The sequence below is a fragment of the Odontesthes bonariensis genome, chromosome 13 (assembly GCF_027942865.1).
Source record: "Odontesthes bonariensis isolate fOdoBon6 chromosome 13, fOdoBon6.hap1, whole genome shotgun sequence".
NCBI lineage: Eukaryota > Metazoa > Chordata > Actinopteri > Atheriniformes > Atherinopsidae > Odontesthes > Odontesthes bonariensis.
In genome coordinates, this window is record NC_134518.1 from 2963654 (window position 1) to 2985229 (window position 21576).

Sequence of the window (21576 nt, forward strand, 5' to 3'; positions counted from 1 at the left end):
CGGAAACCAGGTCGTCTGCGTGCGTGTGTGTCGCAGGTAACGCAGACATGCCCCCGCCCCTTACGCAGACACTCTGGTGCACCTCCTCAAAATTGTAACTCACCGCAGACAGTGTCGCAGATATCGTCGCAGGGGGGAGAGAAAGGAGGCCTCTGATTGGTCAACTCCACTCTACACTATGCGTATTTCCGGTTTGCTAACCGGCTAATGGTGACGCTAACCGTGCTAACCGTGACGATTCTTTCGCCTCTCTGCCAGCTCCAGTAGTAGCAATATTTCTTCTATTTCTAGATCGATCAGCTGCATCTCAATCAAAGTGCGCATTCGTCCAGTCGCCATTGTTGTTGAATGACCTCCGTAACCGTAACACCCACAATCCTAGCTTGTTCGTGATTGTCCCTCTTGCGTTGTGGCGTGGGATTAACATAGCACAGACAGCGCTTCAAAAGTAGGCATAAATCAAATATAACTGCGTCGTGTCTGCGACAAGCTCGCTGCGACACACTGCTGCGAGAGTATACACGGCCCTTAAGGTTGCTGGTTTGCACTTCCTGGCGGCGTTAACATTATATGTGTATATGTTTAGGAGCAGAGGTGTAGGGAGAGACAGAAGGCTAACAACCTCTGTTGATGTCTTCTGCAGGTATGTGTTTTTCATTTTTGGGTTATGAATTTTGTTTCTGTTTTGTTACTCCACCCCACGCTCTTGTGTTAATTTCGCCACGAGGTGGCAACGTTTTCTTCTTGTGTATTATTTTTTGTTCGATAAAACGTTCTTCTGTAAAAGAAAATTTAAAGCTCTGCACGGTCCCGTTGTGTTTTGCTGAGGGAGCAGAGGTGTAGGGAGAGACAGAAGGCTAACAACCTCTGTTGATGTCTTTTGCAGAAAATTAAATACAGAAAAGCAGCGTCTTGAGTCCTCTTCCTCCATGCCCAAATACACATTCATCGCGAAATGTATACAATATGTAACAAAAAGTAGGCAGGCTCTTCATTTGGTGATGACCTCTGATTGGCTCGAGCCATCGACTGTGGCTCGAGTTACTCACTGGAAGCAGTAGGGCTACTCGTGAACTCCGAGATGTGGCCCCCTAGTGGCCAAAGCTGAACTCTTAATTGTGTAGCAGCTGGTCATGAAGTGTGTTAAAATTTCATTTTAACACCCCCTTTTTTAATTTTTTTTCCCGGGGGAGAAACCACCGGAACCCCGTTAAAAATTATTTTCATGTCTGGGCTACAGCCCCGAATGTTTGCTCAAGCTACAGACGCCCCTGGTTCACATTACTATTTTAATGATTAATAAGATTCGGATTTCAGTGTGAACGGTTCACCATACTGAACCTACCTGCATGCGATGTCATGATGCACATAAGCGAAAAACAAAGACATCCCTAGACACAGGAAGTCAAAATCAGAAATGGAGATGCTGGTGTCTATTTACACGCGGCAACTTCTATGATGGGATTAGTCAATTGAACAAATTGGCTACAAGGAGAAGAAAATTAAAGACAAAGAGAGCAAAATGTTTAATTTAGGCTTTTTGTGGAGTAATAGTCTCTATCGCAGCACAGGTGTGTGTATGGATGCGGCGTCGGAGCCAGGAGTGGTGGAATTGTAGTCTAAATAAATACACAGAACTGGATTTCATTCACAATTTTAGAATGTCGATGATAAATATGAATTGTATCTATCCACAAGTCTCACATGCAAAGACACTCATCTTAGGTAACTCGGACTCCTCTCCCTGAAAAAGCATTAGCAATTAGGTTATACTAGCTAGCAACAGGGGTACTGCACTTGTTTGGTGCTAGAAAGTCCTCCGTGTGCTCGATAGTGCACGAGTTTTGCAAGGCTGTGCCCTTTATTCTTATCTGTAGAATGGCACGGAGGCAGGCATCATTTCAGAAGATTTATTAACTAACTCCACAACATTACAGGCATGCAGCTTGTATCCACATCCGTAGGTAGACTCACGTACGTGACGTAACCATGTGATTTACGACATCATTCTACATCCCTCTTCTTTAGTATAGAACGCTGGTAAGAGAAAACGTATCACATTCCTGTGATGAATAAAGCCATTAGTAAAATAGCTTTCAATAACCTCCACATAACAGATGTGATTTTAAATGAACTTGTTTTTTTGCTTGCAGGCCATTTATCTAACATATCCAACAAAACATTGAAAAGTATGAAAACAAGTGTCATTGAACAACACAAAGTAGAATCTGTGTAGGGACAACAGAATTGCTTTTTTTTTTTTTTTTCATTTCTTTTCTCTCGCTCTTTTTTTTTTTTTTTAAATCATTGTATTTTGGGTTAGGCTTTAGGAGCCTGCCAAATCTGGAACGGGCCGGGGAGGATTCAGTGACAGGTGGGAGAGGTGACTCCCTGAGGTTTTCAGGTGTATGCTCAGTGTGCACAACGGGATGCCTGAGAGGAGATGCGGGGAGACTGGGCACAGTCTCACTGCTGGTCCTCTCTGTTGGTAGGTCTGTTGGCGGTGGCTCTGTGACTGGCAGTAGGTGTCGCCGGTTCCTGCGGTATTCCTTGCCTCCTGATTCCACCAGGTAGGACCGTGGTTCGGCTGTGGCTCTTTTGATGATGCCGATTTTGTCATGTCCTTTCACTGTTTGCAGGCGTACTACTTGAGAGCTTTGGAGTGTGGAGAGTGGCCGGCTGCCACGGTTGTAGAATCTTTTCTGTGCTTCCCTTTTCTTTGACAGGTGCGTGTGGATCAACTCCGCATTCTTTGACTTTGGTTTAAGCAGATGCTTGCTGATTGGCATATTTGTGCGTGTTTCTCTGGACATCAGTCTTTGTGCAGGTGAGCCCAGCGTGCCATCTCGTGGGACATTCCTGATGCTAAGAAGAGTGAGGAACAGGTCAGTGCCGTCCCTCTTCGATGTTTCCAGCAGGCGTTTTGCACTTCGTACAGATCTTTCTGCCAGTCTGTTTGCTTGATGATACTCAGGACTGCTGGTGACATGAACAAAGTCCCAGTGTTTTGCAAAGTCTTTGAATGTTTGGCTTGTGAACTGCGTTCCGCAGTCTGACAACAGCTTGTGGGGAACTCTGTGGACAGAGAAATGGCGTTTCAGCTTGTTGATTACACATTGTGATGTGATTTTCTTGATTGGATCCAGTTCAAACCATCCTGAATAGGAGTCTACCAGCACAAGGTAGTGCTGGCTGTTCCATTCGAATAAGTCTGTTGCCACTGTTGACCACGGGAGCTCTGGGACAGTGTGTAGTTGCATTGGCTCCTTTTGCTGATGTGGTTTCAGGGCATTGCAAGTGCCGCATGACTGTACGTATTGGTCAATGTCTCTCACCATTGTAGTCCAGAAAACAATGTTGCGTGCTCGCCGCTTGGTGGCCTCAGCACCGGGGTGTCCTTTGTGAAGCAGCATGAGATACTCCTTGTGCAGTGTGTGTGGAATCACTGCTCTTGTGCCTTTCATGATTATTCCTTCTTCCACACAGAGCTCATCTCGGAATGGGAAGAATTCCTTCACTGTGTCTGGTACCTTGCTCAACCTGTCTGGCCATCCATACTTGATAATGTTGCTCAGGGCCTGAAGGGAGCTGTCTTTCGCCGTGTGTGCGTGGAGTTCTTCCTGACGAGTGGAGGAGATGTGCTGCACAGTCATTACCTCAAAATTATCCAGTTCGGTGGCATGTGAAGCTGTGGTGTTCCTCGGTGCACGTGACAGCATGTCTGCCAAGTGCAGTTCCTTTCCCTTCTTGTAAACCAACGTGAGGTTGAACTTGTGTAATTTCAGCATCATGCGTTGTAGACGTGCAGGCGCTGTGTGAAGGGGTTTCTTCAGGATGGAGACCAGGGGCTGGTGATCTGTCTCCACGGTCACTGGCTTTCCATATATGTAGTCATAGAACTTGAAACAGGTAGAGACGACAGCGAGCAGCTCTTTTTCAATTTGTGCATATTTTTTTTCTGTTTCAGTGAGCGTGCGAGAGGCATAGGCAACAGGACTGTCATTCTGGAGGCACGCATCACCAAGGCCATATTGCGAAGCGTCACAGGTGAGAGTGACCGGTGCTTGTACATCATAGTAACGCAGTACTGGAGGTGATGACACGCACTGTTTCAGAGTGTTGAATGCTTTTTGTTGTTGTTCAGTCCAAGTCCACGCTATTTCCTTATGCAGGAGCTGGTGGAGAGGTGCTGCAATGTTGCTGTGGTTTGGAATGAATTTGCCCAGATAATTTATCATACCCAGGAAGCGTTGTAGAGCAGCTTTATCCTGGGGTGGCGGAATGTCAGTGATCGCCTGGATCTTTGCTGGATCTGGTTTCAACCCCTGTTCAGTGAAGACATGGCCAACATAGCTGACTTCCTTCACTTGGAATCTGCATATTTGGGGGTTTAGCCTCAATTTCACTTTGCGTGCCCTGTCCAGCACTTTTTGCAGGTTCTCATCATGTTCTTTGAGGTCTCGTCCTCCCACGATGATGTCATCAACGATTATTGCACATGGGAGGCCGGCAAAGATTTGCTCCATGGATCTCTGAAAGACCTCTGACGCAGCGTTGATACCATATGGCATTCTCAGGTAGCGATACCTCCCGAATGGAGTGGCAAAAGTGGTGAGGAATGATGATGTTTGGTCCAGTTTGATTTGCCAAAAGGAGCTCTTGGCATCAAGCACTGAAAACACGGTGGCGCCGGACATTTGGGCCGCAACTTCTTCAACTGTGCGCATGGGATGATGGGGGCGCATCATTGCTTCATTCAGGTCTCTTGGGTCGATACATACACGGATCTTGTCAGTGTCTTTTTTGTGTGTGGCCACCATTGAGGATACCCATTCAGTGGGTTCTGAGATGGGCGTGATGACTCCTTGTTGCATCATGAATTCCAGCTCTGCTTTCACTTTGTCCATCATTGCAACTGGAATGCGGCGAGGGGGGCGAATGACAGGTGTGACATCAAGGTCCAGTTTCATGTGGTAGGTCACAGGGAGTGAGCCGAGTTCGTCATTGAACAGCTCAGCGTAGTCATCAAACCACTTTTGAGAAGAGCTCTGGCCAGCTACATTCACCTGGAAAACTTGGTCTTTCAGAGTCATGAGGTCCATCTTCAGGCAGTCCGGCAGCCCTAGCAGAGGTTGCACTTTGCCATTTACCACATGGAAACGCAGGTCGTAGAATCTTTGGTCGCTTGTCTGGCACTTCAACAACACAGTCTCCTCGGTGTGTATCACTGTGCCTCCATAAGCGACAAGCCTTGCCTTGTTGTCTTTGTTGATTTTTTTCGGTGTATTTCACGTACCTCAATGCATCCTGGGAGAGGACATTACACTTTGCACCAGTGTCTACTTTCAGTTTGACCGTTTTGCCATTGACCTTTACGTTGCAGTGTAGTTCGTCCTTTACACCATCATCAGACAGCATGTTTATTTCATTTCCACCTGGTGAAAGCCCATCGATGTCGAAAGATTCACAGTCCTCGCCGCTGCTGTCTGAGTCTGCATGGACTATCTGGTTGACCGACTTGTACTGCTTGCTTCTCGCTGCCGATCGGCAGTAATTTTTGAAGTGGTTGAGCTTTTTGCAGTAATTGCATTGCTTCCCATATGCCAGATAGAGTTCCTTCTTCACAGGGTGTTCATGGCCACAGTTGGTGCAGCTAATGTTTTCCGCTTTGGGACGGTCTTTGTATTGCTTGCTAGTGCTGCGAGCTGGTTGTTGCATTCTGCGGTCTTGACGTATTGCATCCACATTTGTTGAACTGCGTGGCGTTGTTGCAAGCAGTTTGGTATGCTGTTCTGTTTGTTCGTTGATTTGGCATATTTTGACAGCTTTCAACAATGTAAGATCACACTCTTTCAGCAGTATCTTTCTCACGCTATCTGAGCTAATGCCACAAACAAGCCTGTCGCGAATTAAATCATTGTGCAAAGTCCCAAAGTCACACGTTTTAGCTTTGTTTCGGAGTGAGCTTATATAAGCCTCTATGGTCTCACCGGGTTTTTGGTTCCTTGTGTTGAAAGAATGTCTCTCCATTGTGATGTTTGACTGTGGACTGCAGAGGGATCTGAATTTCCTCTTCAAACACACTGGATCCTCCCGAGACTCTGCTGGAGGGATCTCGGCTCCCCCTCCATCCAGTTGAGCAGGTGCATATGTGAACGTGCGTTCCCTTTCGATAGCCTCGCTTGCTGCCAGATTGAGGAGTATGTAGGCTTTCTTTCGGTCGGGCTTGTCACTGTGAGCAGCCGCGATGAAAATATCATATTCCTGTTCGAATACTCTCCAGTTGTCCGCAATTTTGTCGTCAAACACAAGCGGATCCGGACGACGGAAGCCATCAGCCATGCTTGCTAGTGTTCTCTGGGTTGCACACCCGTAGCTAATAGAAATACGCGTCTAACTGATCAACACTTTACCTGACTATGTAGAGTACGAAACGGACGTTCAGTTTTTTTGTCGTTTCACTTCTGACACCATGTAGAATGGCACGGAGGCAGGCATCATTTCAGAAGATTTATTAACTAACTCCACAACATTACAGGCATGCAGCTTGTATCCACATCCGTAGGTAGACTAACGTATCCCGTAGATCATCCATGACTTTCATACAAGGTGGGGTTTCCCAAAGTGTGCCGGAGCAATTGACACGACTCGTATTTCCCTGATTACCCCTGAATACAATCACGTCAAATATTTCAATAGCAAGGGATGGCATTTTGATTTCCTGCAGATAATTGTTGGTCATTAATTCTGGTGGGCATATTATGAAATAATTACTGTTCTATACCGTTTTTGTTACCCTAGTAGCGCTATCATAATTGATTGGTTCTTCAGTCCAAATATGCAGGCCTTAAGGGATGTTTCACTGTGACACAATATATTTTCACAACGTTTAGTTCATTGATATGATATTTTCAGAAAAGGTGTCATATCTAGTTGTTTCTGTGTTTAGAGACCCATGATATTTCTCTTCTTTCATTGAAAACTAATTCAAAGCATCATTTCAATACACCATACATTGTAGTTGCTAACATATACTATACATTGTACTGGCCCAGAAATCACTTCGACTATTGGGGCCTTCCTGATTTCTTTCTCCCTTAATTGTATTACCAGCCCTCAATTTCCTGTTGCTTGTTACAAGCTGTTACCCAGCTGAAGCTGAGATACCTCAGCTATTACTGCACAGGATCTTACCACTTTGTTCAAATCTGCCTCCCGTGACTCTCATCAGTGCCATCTGTATTCAGTGAAATGCCTATACTATGCTATAGTGGTATACAGAGTTCAGGGGGTTAGAGTGCTGAAGGATCAAATCAGACCAGCTGCAGTATGTAGTTTTATTGAGATGGTTAGGAACTGAAAGTTGGAAATACATGGCTAATACCCAGCCAGATCCATGTGTGTGTAGGTCACTGACTTAAGGAAAACATGGCCCCTTGCTTGCCACTTTCACATTCTTCTTCTCTTGTCTGCAGGGAAGAAAACAGTGCATGGATTGTGAGAACCATTGCTTTTCACCTGCATGTGAGTATGGGTGTGGATTAGTATTCACAGATGTGATTAATCCCAAAAATCTATATTTCACTATGTATTAACCCTATGAGGTGTTCGTCTGTGGTGGGAAGTGCAGTGTGCTCGAAACAGCAGCTTCAGTGTCAGTCAGCACATTTACCTGACACCAGAAAAATCCAATTACTGTATTTATCTGAGCAAAACCACACTTTTAAGAATAAATGTAAATATTAGTCAGACCAAAATCACAAATCTCCACAGTTAAAAAAAATACCAAATTATAGTAAGAATGGTCCGTGGAATTAAATACCATATCAACTCTGTTAAATTGGGTAATATTAGCTAATTAGATTACAGGATTAGTGATATTAAAAAGCAATTTGTTTTATTACTCCATTACTTTCTGTGAAAGAGTAATTTGTTGGAGTACTTTTGTGTTGTCTAATATCAACACAATTCTGGGATTTCTTGTGCACTTTGTTTATGAAGTCAGACAATATTTAGCTTTGAATGTCATGTCTGCTTTAGCTCACTACAAAGCGTATTCTCTTATTTACAATCTGAAGCACTGCCCTTACAGTGTTTAAAAACACAGATTATCGGCAAAAAAAGGAATCAAACCAAGCATCTGGGGCTCACTGCGAATATTTCAACAATTTTAGGAATTTTACAATGATCTTACAAAAAGATGGCGACAACAGTTGTTAGTAGCATCTCCCTCATCACATAACGAGCAACATGTTCATTCATTTCCCTCAGATCAGAACAGCTTAAGCATATTTGGAAGCTTGCTGTTGTTGTTGTGGAGCTGTGCTCAGCTTCTTCAATCTGGAGTAGAGTGCTTTGCTAACAGATATTTATTATCACCCAGGCACAAGATTGATTTCACCATGAATGACAGAAATGATGTTAAGGTTGTATTAAAAGGTTGTGGGATAAAAAAAAACACAGAAGGTGCTTCAAACAGATGAGGAGCTTGGTTTGCTTCTGCGCCGATAAACAAAGATTGTAAAACTTTATCGGGTTGTTTACTGTTTTGAAATTGTCATTTAACCTTTTTTTCTTTTCCTTTCTTTTCAGATATCCTTCATTTTTTTATTGTAATAATAATGATAATATGTTTTAATTCCTCCCTGTTGGCAGAATATTTTTTTTCATGTTTAACACACCCTGCCAAATTCAAAGGTCCAAATGAAATTAGATCTATAAACATTTATGTCAATTCATTAGATTTTTTTGTGCTTAAGGGCTTAGGTGATGTAATTACTTGAGAAGAGCTTGACAGGTATTTTCTAATTTTGAAAATTAGTGTTAATGACTGATTTTCTGATTTTTGTATTTGGTGATCTGATGTGCTTCAGTGCCCCTGCCTTCTTGTCCTACCTAACAACTTCTGATTAAACCAATATTCTGACACTACTGTGGTATGTGAACATGTAATCTCCTATCTGAGGTAAACTGATTAAACACTGACTTAGATTCCTATGCAAGTGTGGAATTTTGGCAAAATAATGACATGAACATACGTATGTTCCACTCTGTGTAGCTGTGCCTCTGTGATATTTACATGTGAATGAAGGAATGCGTAACATGCCTGTTTTGCTGGCAGAGAACACACTCTGTGCCATAGGTTTTTCCATCGCTGCCACACACTGGATCATACTGCTTGGTGCAGACTTCCCCTTCATAACTGCTACAGTCAGGCTGGACACACACAGGCAGTCAAATGATTACACAATAGACATTAGATGAGTTTCTCAGTAAGATTTGAATTGCTATGATGAAATGCCTGCACCTTTTGGACATCTGCATTAGTATCAGGTATCAGGTATGCCTTTATAGCCTTGTTTCCACTATAAAGTACAGGTCGGTTCAGAATGGTACGGGTCGGGTCGCTTTGGGGTCAGCTTGCGTTCCCACTGTACAAAGGAGACCCTCAGGGGTGGGCGGAGTGCGTGCCGAAGCGTAAATAGCAAATAACAGCAAATAACAAATAGCATCCATAATTTCGAACCACCTCCAAGCTTTGTGGTCCGGTTGAAACCACTCTCCGTCATTTCTGCGGCAATCAGTTGGAAAACTTTTTGGTTTGGCACAGCGCCATCAAGCTCCCGCTGCACAGCTTCCTCACCAACACCGGAGAGCAGAGCCTGGAACCGGTCCTGTGTGCCAGGTACCCCGAGCAGAAGGGTTACGAAAATGGTAACGGTACGGTACGGTACGCTTTCGTGAAACACTGAAATAAGCTAACCGTTCCGACCCGACCCATACTGGACTGCATAGGTCAAATAAATCCACAGTTTTGAGGCTAGAACTACAGACAGCAGCATCACTGTGTTCTCTTTCCATTTCAGATACTGTAATTGACAAAATATCTGTAGGTCCATCAGGGACAAGTCCAAATGTTATGTTGAAAATCCATGCATTAATGGATTTCACAGATTTGAGCTTTTTTCCTGTTAACATGGTGAGAATATTGTACTGTATAACCTGTGACTAAGCCAGGCTCTTTTCTGAAGTGAAATATGGATCATTAAAGGCTTTGTCGGTTTGTTGAGTGTCTATACTGTGTCTCTTTCCTGTGACAGACAAGATTCTTTTTTCTTTTTGGTCATGGTGGCATGAATCGCAATGACATTGTGCTGGCATGGTGACTCCTATTGGAAAGATAGGTGTGCTGTAATGAACTTGCAGAGCTTAGAAAAGACAAACCCACATCCAGAAAAATGGGGAAGTTTTTAAAAATTCAACAAAAAATTAAATCTGTCATTTTATGCTGGGTTTGAACCTTTGACCAACGCAGGTCCAAATAAATGATTTCCAATATCATTCAAAACCCCAATTCCAAGAAAGTTGGGACACTATAAAATGTAAATGAAAACTATATTTGAGGGTAATGTTCCATCAGTGTTACGTTATGGTATCAAAAGAGAACGACCCTTTGACTTCACCCATCCAGCCAAGTGGCCTATGTGGCGCCGATTCTTCGAGCGCTTTCGGATTGCATCGAAGCTCGATAAGGATAGCAGGGGAGTCCAGGTGAACACGCTTCTCTATGCTATGGGAGAAGAGGCAAATCCGGAGTTAGTTGTCTTTGTGACTGTAATGGCTAAGTTTATAGACCATTTTGTACTGTTTTCTTTATGCATGTTTAACTATAGTGTTAGTGTGTTAGTAGAGTGCATTCCTAAGTGACAGGAGGTATCTGGAATTGCTTTAGTAAACAGATTTGTTTTAGAACTCCAAGCTAGTGGAGGTGGCTAATCTTCCCTTAGATAGCTGCATTTTGTGAAACAGACGTTCCCTGACCTGAACGGTTTGGGAACTGATGATACTAATTGTTGCAGTTTTTCAGAGGAATCTGTGCCCATTCTTGCAGAATCCAAGATTTCAGCTGCTTAACAGTCCATGGTTGTTTTCTCCTCTTCATGATGCCCCCTACATTTTCAATGGGAGACAGATGTGGACTGCAAGTAGGCCGGTCAAGCACACAAACTGTGTGTATAAAGCCACGGTGTTAGAAGTTGTGCAGAATGAGGTATAGCATTGTCCTGCTGAAATAACTACGGTCCTCCAGGGAAAATATGTCCGTTTGACGGTAGCATATGTCTCTCAAAAACTTCAACATCCCCCTCTGCATCAATGATACCGTCACACATTTCACCATTCTCTGATAACAGCCTGGATGGTCTTTCTCATTTTTGGCATTTTTAGCATGTTTGTTTTTTTTGTTTGCGTTGATGTGATCAGTGAAAGCCTCTACTTCTTGAGGTTGGATTTTGATTCAGGCATCGTCCAAATATCTGAACCAGTGGCTTGGTGTTGTTCCTATGGACGATTTGGAGCTTATACTTACCACGAACAGTGCCATCCGGAACTGCAACGTTATTTTCATCACGGAGACCTGGCTTCACCCGCTGATCCCCGACGCTGCCGTCCAGCTAACGGGCCGCCCAATACATCGGCACGCCAGGAACAGAGACTCAGGTATGAGCAGAGGTGGGCGGCTCTGTGTTTATGTACATAACAACTGGTGCTGTAACAGTAGGACCACTGACACACACTGTTGCCCTGGAGGTTCTGGCAGTCTCGTGCAGACCTTTTTATCTTCCAAGGGAGCTAACAGTATTCATTGTGATGGCTTTTTACATCCCTCCAGTTGCTAGCGTTAGCACAGCCTAGGGTTGTCACCCGTCCTGTAAAATACGGAATCGTCCGTTATTTGGCAATTAAATGTCGCATTCCGTACTGAATCAATACGGGAGACGATTTGTTCCGTATTTTGAAAAACATCCCAGGACAAACTAAAGCCAGCAAAATTTTCTTATAATATAAATATTATATATGGCCATTTAATGGATTAACAGATAATAGATAAATATTGTTAAGAGAAAAGGTTTATTTTTTTAACATATATAGGCTACATTTCCTTGATTAAAAATGTTTGTACAGTTTTATGTGTATTGTATGTCAGAATGTTCATATTTTTAGGAATACAGTGTTCAATTCAATTCATAAGACATTCAAGCATGTCTTAAAGACATAAAGACCTGGATGACTCAGACAAAACTGAAGTTGTTATCTTTGGACCGGAGCGGTTCAGGGAGAAATTGTCGAGCTATATAGTTACTCTAGATGGTATACAGTGAGGAATCTTGGAGTTATTTTTGACCAGAATTTATCATTTGACGCTCATATAAAACAGGTTTCTAGGACTGCCTTCTTTCACCTTCGTAATATTGATAAAATCAATCAAATTGACATCTTACTGTCAGGATCTGGGTTTTTGCTTATGTTTTTGGACTTGGTTATTGGTGTTTTTGTTCAGTGTTCTTGGTGTTTTCTGTGTTGGCTCAGTCTTTGTTTGATCTTAGTTCTGTTTATCAGTATTCAGTTATGTTTTATTTCTCCTTGTGTATTCTTTGTGTTAGATTCATTTTCAAGTTAGTGTGCTCTCCCTCGCCCCCTGTGCCATCTCTCTCTCTCTCTCTCTCCTCAGTCTGTCTCCTGCCCTCTGCTCTCATTCACTCTCACCTGCAACCCTTTACTAATCAGCCACCAGTTCCTGCTCCAGTAATCACCTCCCCAGTATATTTGCCTTTCTAGTTCCACCACTCCTCGCCGGATCCTTTGATCCTTATCTGAAACCCTAGTCTATATTCCTCGTCTTCTATGTCTGAATTTCCTGTCCTATGCCCCTGGTCCATGGTTTTCCTCATCGGTCCTGTCCCGCAAGTATTCGTTCCGGTTTTGTTATTTTTTTAGTTTAATGTTCAGCGTAGTTTTTTCAGTGTTCCAGCCTTGCTGCGCCTTTAGTTTATATTTTGAAAATAAATCAGATTCACTTTCACTTTTTGGCTCTCGTCAGTGTCTGCACCTGGGTCCTCCCTTAACGCTTCATGACACTTAACTGACAAACTTTCCCACCTTGGTCTCTCCACTTCCATCTGCAGATGGATTAAGGACTTCCTGACGGATTGCCCACAAACTGACAGGCTTGGCCCCCACCTCTTCCCCACCATCACACTTAACACTGGCTCCCCACAAGGATGTGTACTGAATCCACTCCTCTACTCTCTGTACACATACAACTGTAAAACAACCCATCTCTCCAACGCCATCATCACATTTGCTGACGACACCATTTTGGTCGGGCTCATCTCAGACAGGAACGAGTCGGCATACAGAGATGAGGTTGGTAACCTGTAAGCATGGTGTTCTGCTCTACAGAGCCACCGTGTAGAGCATCCTGGCGTACTGTGTCACAGTGTGGTATGCTGGGTGCACAGCAGCAGACAGCAGAGCTCTGTAGAGAGTGATCATCACCGCTCATAGGATCACTGGTTGCGCTCTACCCTCCCGAGACAATATTGCCAGCTCATGATGAGCTAGCAGGGCGACACACATTGTGAAGGACTCATCCCACCATCACTTCTTTAACCTGCTGCCCTCAGGCCGGCACTACAGGTCGCATAAAGCCAGGACAATTATGGCGCTTTTCCACTAGCTGGGCACGGCTCGGTTTGGTTGTGTTTCCATTACACTTCGTGCCTCCTGGACGTGGGCGGGGTCGTCGTAACACGGCTGCGCGTGTTGCTGCTCACCCTGTGGCTTTTTGTCGCACAGAAGGCAAGAGAAGAGAGCCAGAGAAGACTCCTGGCCGCCAGACAAAACAGTATTGAAAAGTACCGGAGAGTTTTGTTACGAGCTTCAAAAAGATGACGTTTGGAGGTAAGCTAACGGTTGCTAACGCTAGCTTTTATTATCCGTGTTATGACGCTTCCAGTGACGACACTTATCGCCCAATCAGTGGAAGGCAGTCAGCTGACGTCACGTTTTAGTAACGCTTCGGCCCGCTTGGAACCAGGGCTGAGGTGATACGAAAAATCGTGCCGGTTGCAGGTACGGCGTGCTAGTGGAAACACGCGCCGAGCCGAAGCGAGCTAGTGGAAAAGTGCATTAGGCTCAGTGACAGTTTATTCCCCAGAGCCATCAGCACTAAATTCTCTTCACCATAAAACACACTGACTTTAAATCTTCGCATTGTCAGAAAGGTGGTGTTGATGGAGGACACGGATGCGGACTTCAAAGGCAAAGGGTGATTTATTTTCCAAAAAGCAAAGTGACAACAAAAAGCGCGGCTAAGCCGGATTAAAAAAAAACAGACTGAGACAAAATATGAAACTAAACATGGCATGAATGGAGAAATAAATAAATACTTAACTTGCAAAAAACGACGTGGAACATGGAGAACTACGGGAATCAGGTCAAGGCAGGTAACAAATACAAAGCTCCGACCAAAAACTGACAGGGGAGGCAGGAAACTAAATAGAGGGCTGGGAGTGAATGGGGAGTGAGTGCAGCTGAGGAAAAAACACAGGTGAAGTGAATGAACCTAATGAACAGAGTGCAGGGAAACTAAGGCATGACAAAAACTAAGCATGGGCTGTAAACAAAAGCATAAACTAAACATGAAACTACAAACGTGAGTCCAAGGGTGTGACACGCATGCAAAATAAATCTATGTGCAATCACCCTGCCCCTCCACCTGTACATGCAATTAGAGCTGGGTATCGATTCAAATTTCAAGAATCGATTCGATTCCGATTTTCAAGTTTCAGAATCGATTTTTTTTTATCCGATTCGATCCGATTTCGATTTGATTTCCGATTCGATCTGATTTCCGATTCGATCCGAGGGTTGGTGCTATTAAAAACGTGTTATTAAAAACGTATCAAAGCTGTTTCCTTCATTTCATCACTGTGTAGAGAAGCAAGCAACATATTAAAATTATTATTATATCGATATAAAACAGCAAATCATACAAGTATTGGTAGTTACTGATGGCTGGAAGACTGGTGAAAAGGTTAAGGGTCAATCTACCTTCAAGAAAGATAATCCAGGACAATAAACAGAGGACATAATTGAGGTGTCTATATCTGCAACAGTGGACTCCTACTGGGACACTAACCAGTGCATTATTATTATGATTGAAAATAATTAAGAATTCACCCAAAAGCTGTTGCTACCAAAAGCATTTTTATTTTAAAAGTGCATTGCTCACACTTAATAAACTGAGAAGTACTGAAACTGAAAGTATAAAATGTAAACGTTGTGTATTTTTCTTTAAAGTGCAAACATAAGAACAGAAAATGTTAAACTTAAACTGTAAAAAACACTGAATGGTGTCTACTATGAGCATGTTCAAATCTGTTCTAAAACCACACTAAAGATTTGTTTTCAAAAATATGCAGCAGCACACTAAGTGTTCAGGGGTATTCACTGGTATTTCATAACGTAGCATTTTTAAAAATATATATTTTTTCAAATATTGTAGACTACTAGTAGCCTGGGTGCCAGCCGAACTTAGCCCCGCCCATAAAAGTTTTGGTCGGGAAGTTCGGTCTGGCTCTGCTCAGTTGGGAAATCATTATGCCCGACCAAGAATTGGTCGGACCAATCAGATTGCCAGGGCGGGCTTTATACGATGATGGACAGATGATCAACAGGGACATTATCGACTACGTCACTAAAGAGCTGAACACGGCTGCCGCTGGAGAGCTAGGGCGTGTAGATTCTGCCATCGAGTCTGTTCTACAGGATCTCCACATTGCATTCATTTTTAAAGATGAACAGAGGAACGCGATAAAGGCTTTTATCGATAGAAAAGATGTTTTTGCCGTCCTTCCTACAACAAGTGTGTGTCGCTTAATTTACGTCACATACTACGTTGCTCTGATTGGTTGTAGGTCTATCCAATTGAGCGAAGAGGCATTTTTTCTCCTGGTTCGGTTGAAACACGCCCCATACCCAAATCTCTATTGAGCGGTATCAGACTCACATTCTGACTAGAATCGTGAGTATGACGTAGTCAGGCTAGACTACTAGTGCACTTTTCCTTAAACATTTTAAGAGAAAATGAACAGAACATTTTAAACTGTAAAAACACTGGGTAAACTTTTATAAAAGTTCACTGGGGGAAATTTAAAAATTTTTTTTTTTTTTTTTTTTTTACAAAAAAATCGATCTTTGGATGGACGAATCGATAATCAGATTATCATAGGCGAATCGATTCAGAATCGGAAAATCGATTTTTTTCACCACAGCCCTACATGCAATACACTCGGCTAGTGCAATTGTGTATGTACTTTTATTGGCCTTATTATGTTATATACTTTCATTCAACTTCTTATTTTATTGCTGTTTTTCTTTTGTATATATGTGGCACCAAACGGAGCAGCGCTCCTAATTTCATTGTATGCAAGTCATTCAATGACAATAAAGGCTTTCTATTCTATTCTATTCTATGTAGGAGCTCAGCGCTTTGCTTTGCACTCACTCCAAGGAATGGTTGGCCACAATGGGGTACGGAAATACAAATACAATGGCTGCTTCATTGTAGAGCAGTCATTGTATTTAAAATAGGTGGTAAAGAGTCAGAAGTCCAGCAGGACACAGTTCTGGTCGGGCATGTAGCTGGTCCTGTTTTTTAATGAGTCATCTTGCTGCAGCCATTTCCTGACACTTATTTAGACTCCGATGGAGGTATACATGTGAAATCTAATGTGATGGAAAGTCGAGGTGACATCAAATGACACAATGTTTTCACCTAGAGCTAATTTTAGGTGTTGGATTTCTTTACAAAATCCACAGAGGTATGTTTGTAATATGGAGTGTTTCCTTATAGGAGCAAAGATTGAAGGGAGGTGTTTAGAAATGTTGTGAAGGAAGCAATCAGCGGTCTAAAAAATCTAATCAAAAGGAAATTGTTAGCAATCAAACACAAAGTCCCCTACTCCCAAGGCTCGACTCCCAACATCCCATAGCTCAAAGACACAGAGTACCCCTGAAGATTCTGTGTCTATGCCCCAATGTGTCAAAGCTGCTTTGGTAGCACAAAGGGTGATTCACACATGAGATCTTTCATTGTTGTGGCTGATTGGTATAAGTAGAAATAAGCCAAACACTATCTCCATCGTAGGAGAAGAGCTGGATGTGGTTGAGGGCTATAGCTACATGGGTGTTCACCTGTACAACAGACTGGACTGGAAATGCAATACTGTGGCTATCTATAAAAAGGGACATAACAGACTGTACTTGTTAAGGAAGTTTAGGCTCTTCTGTGTCTACACCAAGATGTTTCATATCTTCTGTAAGTCTAGTGGAGAGTACAATCTGCTTTGCAGCATCAGTTGGGGAAGTAGCATCAGAGCAGAGATTCAAAGCAACTGAACAAACCAACAAACAAAAAAGGGGCTGGCTCTGTGCTGGGGACTGCTCTGGAGCCCCTGGATCTGACTGTACAAAGAAAAATGCTGCACAAGTTGATGAACGGAACGCTACAACACAAAATTTTACAGAATGTTGCAAAATGAACGCTGTGAAAATTGCAGTATTTTGTTTTCAGCATGTAAAGAATGACGAGCAAATGGAAAAACAAAATACATCTTGAATAAATCTTGAATTCATATATGGTCTCAGTCGCTCATTTTTATGATTCTATACATAGTGACTAGCTAGCTAATCTCCTCTAAGTCCAGGATGTATGGTGCAAACATTGTGCTCTCATATGCAGCAGTTCAGGAACATGTCTAGAAATTTCATGGTTGCATTTCATGTGTCTTCTGTATGTGTAAGTGTCAGTGTTAGCATCACACCATGGGCAGATGTGGCTCAGATGTTTTAAGGTCATTCTCAATGTGTGGGTGAATCCCATGGAAAAGCCCTTTATAGAACCTAGACCATTTCCAACTTAGCGCAGTCATGAAACTTTGTAAAGTCATGAAACTTTACAATTGATCTTTCATCAAAATGAAAGATCAATTCAGTAATGGTTGCTTTTGCAGCTCATGGGCTCCCACTGCAAGATGTTTTATAAAGGCTCAGCTTGTTAATCTGCATGTGTGTGAATACTTCCCATCATTATACCAACTAAAAGCATCTTTGACAAAAGCATTTTGGATTCTTCAGCAGGTGTTCATGTGTATGTCTTTAGACATCCAATAAAATCAAATAAGTTAAATTCCAAATTACTGGGGGCTCACACCAAAAGCGACTTGAGCGACCACGGCGGCCAGCTGCCCTTCATTTTCAATGCGACCGGAGCGACGCGATGCGATGTCGCCTTTGGTGTGAGCGCCCAGTTAGTCATACAAGTCATACAATGGTAATTCCAAAAAAAAAGAAACAATTGTCTTGTTAAAGAAACCAATAAATTGCATTGACACTCTTTTACTCAAGGCGACAGTGTTAAGGCCTCAGTATGCTGTAGCGTTACCGGGTATTTATATACCTATTAAATATAAGGATTTATGAGATGTTCTTACAGTCTCAAATAAACCTTACCTCGAATTCAGGGGGCACCACCAACCTAGGTTTTGACTTAATTTTAAGTCACAGTCCGGTCGGAAAACTGTTCGAAATCTTACGATCCTGGTGTTAAATTAATATTCAATTAATATTCAGTCTCATATCTCGCTACTTTCGTGAAGTTCTCGTTTGGTTGGACAGACATTACGTAAAGAAAGCATACGACACAATCTGTGATTATAACATATATATAGATATATGAGCTGTTTATTACAATGATATGATCTTAGACATGAACCTTTAAACAAACAGGAGATGCATTGAATATGGGTGATTATATAAAACACTTAGTGAATATAAAATAAAATATGGGGAATGGGAAAATACTGGATTTATTCAAATAGTTTGGGTTGGCTGACTATTTGAATCTAAATACTGACATTTCGGATTAATTTATCATTCTGTGAAAGCCTCGAGACATCCATCAAACCCACTTTAAGGTGAAAACGGGTCGGTCTTACTGTGCTGAAGTTCTGTTCAGTCGGTTCGGACCATGGTAGCGGCCACGCGGGGTCCGAGGGGACTTCTCTTCCGCTCTCTGGGCCTTCCTGGCTGTGGTGGCTGACCTTTTAGCTTCTCAGTTGCTTCTTTCACCGGGAAACGGGACGATGATGTCGAGGGCTTTACTGTGGGATGATCAAATCCATCGTTGTGTCAGAGTTGGTCCGTTGCTGCTTTCTCTGATGAAGTGAACTTAAGTTCACAGAAGATTAATAAAAGGTTGCTTGGAGTTGGCTTTCTTGGTAAGAAAAGGTGATGATGGCGTGAAACAGGTTGGTTAGGACGTGGATGGCGAGGGACGAACCCAAACACGTAAAACGTGCATCTTCAGAGTATTTCAATCTGTTTCTTTGTTCGGGTCTTTCTTTCTCGTCTCCGGGGTCTCACTGGGTTCTGGAGGGTCTCCTCCGGTCGTCCGCTGCATCGTTATCCACACGTCCTTCCGCTCTCTCCTGAGATTATGGGAAAAACTCCCAAACTCCGGCGAGCTCTTCTCTTCTGCTTAAACCATTTCTAAAAGTCTATGAGCAGCTGTTTTCTGCTCAAATCTTCTTCTGAAACTCTGGGTTGGAACCCTTCTGGAACAAGATCCAGGGCACCAGAGGGCAAGCCCAGACGCCTGAAGCGAGCCAGCAAGCACGAGCGCCAGCGGGGAAGAAGGCAAGAGAGAGAAGAGGCAAAAGAGGCTGTGTTTTCCGCGGTTCCGGGTTTTGACTCTCGGAGGCGGGGCTTACACTACTTTTTCAGCCAATGACATGCTTGCACTGTGTGCATGTCTCTGTAAGGTGATCTGTGCTAGGGGGATTTCTGGATTTAGACAAAGAACTGTGTGTTTCTCCATTACTCCCATCTCATAGAACATTTGTCTCGGTGATTCTGAAAACACCACATCTTGTTAAGATATGCAGATTAAAGATATAACATAGACTTGTAATACAAAGACATCAAAATAACACACATGATAAAGACAATTATGACTTTCAAAATTCAGGTGAATATCTATGAAATTGTGACATATGAATTGTGAATTACACAATGCTAATTTCTGTGTTAACAATGGGGACACTAAACAAATACCAAATAGATACCGAAGGGACATCGTTAGAAGTTACTAGCTGCATAATTGTCCATTTTACTGAGTCCTTTATATGTTCAACTAATCAACACTGCAGACCACTAGGGGGCAATGTGGTTCCATCAGGCAGGTTGGGCATTTTCCACCAAAATCAGTTCTTTGTCAATATTTAAGCCAGAATCGTACAAATTGTCTCTATATGCGTCTTGTGATCAAGCTGGAAACCTGAAAGAAATTGTACACGGTTATCAAACACATTTAATATAGTTTAAGATTTTGACTAACAGTGAGTCTTCTTAGTTCATGAGTAGCCATCTGGTCGGATTCCTGGTGAAAAGGGGTGTTAAAGTGTCAACTTTCGAGTTATGGTCTAGATAAGATAGTAAGTCTCCCACTTTTCCAAGAGTGAGTTCGACTCCCCAAAAGCTCTTAAGGGTGTTGTAAATTAGGCAGTTTCTGTCTCTTTTTCCTTTGTGGAAAGAAAATGAAGATCTGGTTTATATCCACATACGTAAACATCCCCCACAGGAATGTTGGTTTTGTCAAAGTTTGAAAAACTCTTAATCCACACGGCACTGTGACTGCTACATTCCCCCATTCGAATCGGATCTGAACTCGTGGCTGATCCGAATCGCAGGTGAAGAAGTCCAGTGTGTCCGAGTCTGGTGGTTGCTAGGACTCTCAAGAGGGTTATGGTGGGTGTCTCGAGACAGCCTAATACAATTCCGAAACAACAATGGCTATAAACGTACTTTTGTTAAGCTTACTTAACCTACGTAGTAAATGTCTAATAGCTAAAGATAATGTTCATAAGTAAAGGTTTCTAAGCCTATATAATTTCAAATGGAAAATCCTAGTAAAAGCATGCAGATTTCTTTTGGAAAAAGATCAATGTTAGGGGAGAATTTTACTCATTGTTAGAGTCATGATCTAGGATGTGGTATTTCTTAATAGTTAGGAAATGAGCACGTTTACTACCTGAGTGTGAGCATGTTCGCAGGACTTATACGAACAGTAATGTGTAACATATTTGTCGCGGCGGCGGTCCTGGACAGGGCTTCACTGTACAGTAGCAACGAGTGATATTCTAACTAAAAGGATCCATGGTGAAAGCTGTTGTCAGTGTTTCACTGCTAATTTGGCTTTTAATTCAGTTGTAGACCAGTTTCCCCCATTTGTAGATGTCACATGGGTGAAATAAGGTAAGTTGAGTGTGTCACCAGATGATGATAGACTTGAAAATTGAAGTTTTGAACCCTGAGGTGTCCTGGATTCAATCTTGAGGCATCATGATACTACGGAGTAGTTTTATCGTGATTGGGTAAGTGATATTTTGAGGGTAAGCTTCTTTGCTTCCTTTAAGAGTTAGCTATGGTTAAAGGTTTGGTATTCGGGGTTACTAGAATGTTTGTTGGAGTGTATGGTCCTACCTCCAGGAACAGGCTAGCATTTCTAAGTCTCTGTTAGCACGGTTGGGTTCTGAACTTTTTTTCTTTTCTTTTAGTAGCACACTTTTCAGGCTATCAATATCATCTTGACTGATGGCACTTATTTCACTAGACCATTGCTGAGATTTGATGTGGTCCTTGTCGATGACTCTGCTCATCTCAGTTGTTTTC

The 21576-nt window shown here is 42.7% G+C and overlaps 2 protein-coding genes across 2 annotated transcripts in view; both read right to left on the minus strand.

Moving 5' to 3' along the window:
* Positions 1-7329: 7329 nt before the first annotated feature.
* The window catches only part of LOC142397108 (ovomucoid-like), an 82420-nt gene continuing 68173 nt past the window's right edge, over positions 7330-21576 (minus strand). The window contains exons 3-4 of the mRNA XM_075480465.1: positions 9107-9216; positions 7330-7469 (exon numbers count right to left, since the gene is read on the minus strand). Of these exons, the coding sequence (XP_075336580.1) occupies positions 7418-7469; positions 9107-9216 (162 nt within the window). The 3' untranslated portion in view covers positions 7330-7417. The remainder of the gene's footprint in view (positions 7470-9106; positions 9217-21576) is intronic.
* The window catches only part of LOC142398090 (uncharacterized), a 50519-nt gene continuing 42179 nt past the window's right edge, over positions 13237-21576 (minus strand). Inside the window, exon 13 of the mRNA XM_075482071.1 lies at positions 13237-13289. Within this exon, the coding sequence (XP_075338186.1) occupies positions 13237-13289 (53 nt within the window). The remainder of the gene's footprint in view (positions 13290-21576) is intronic.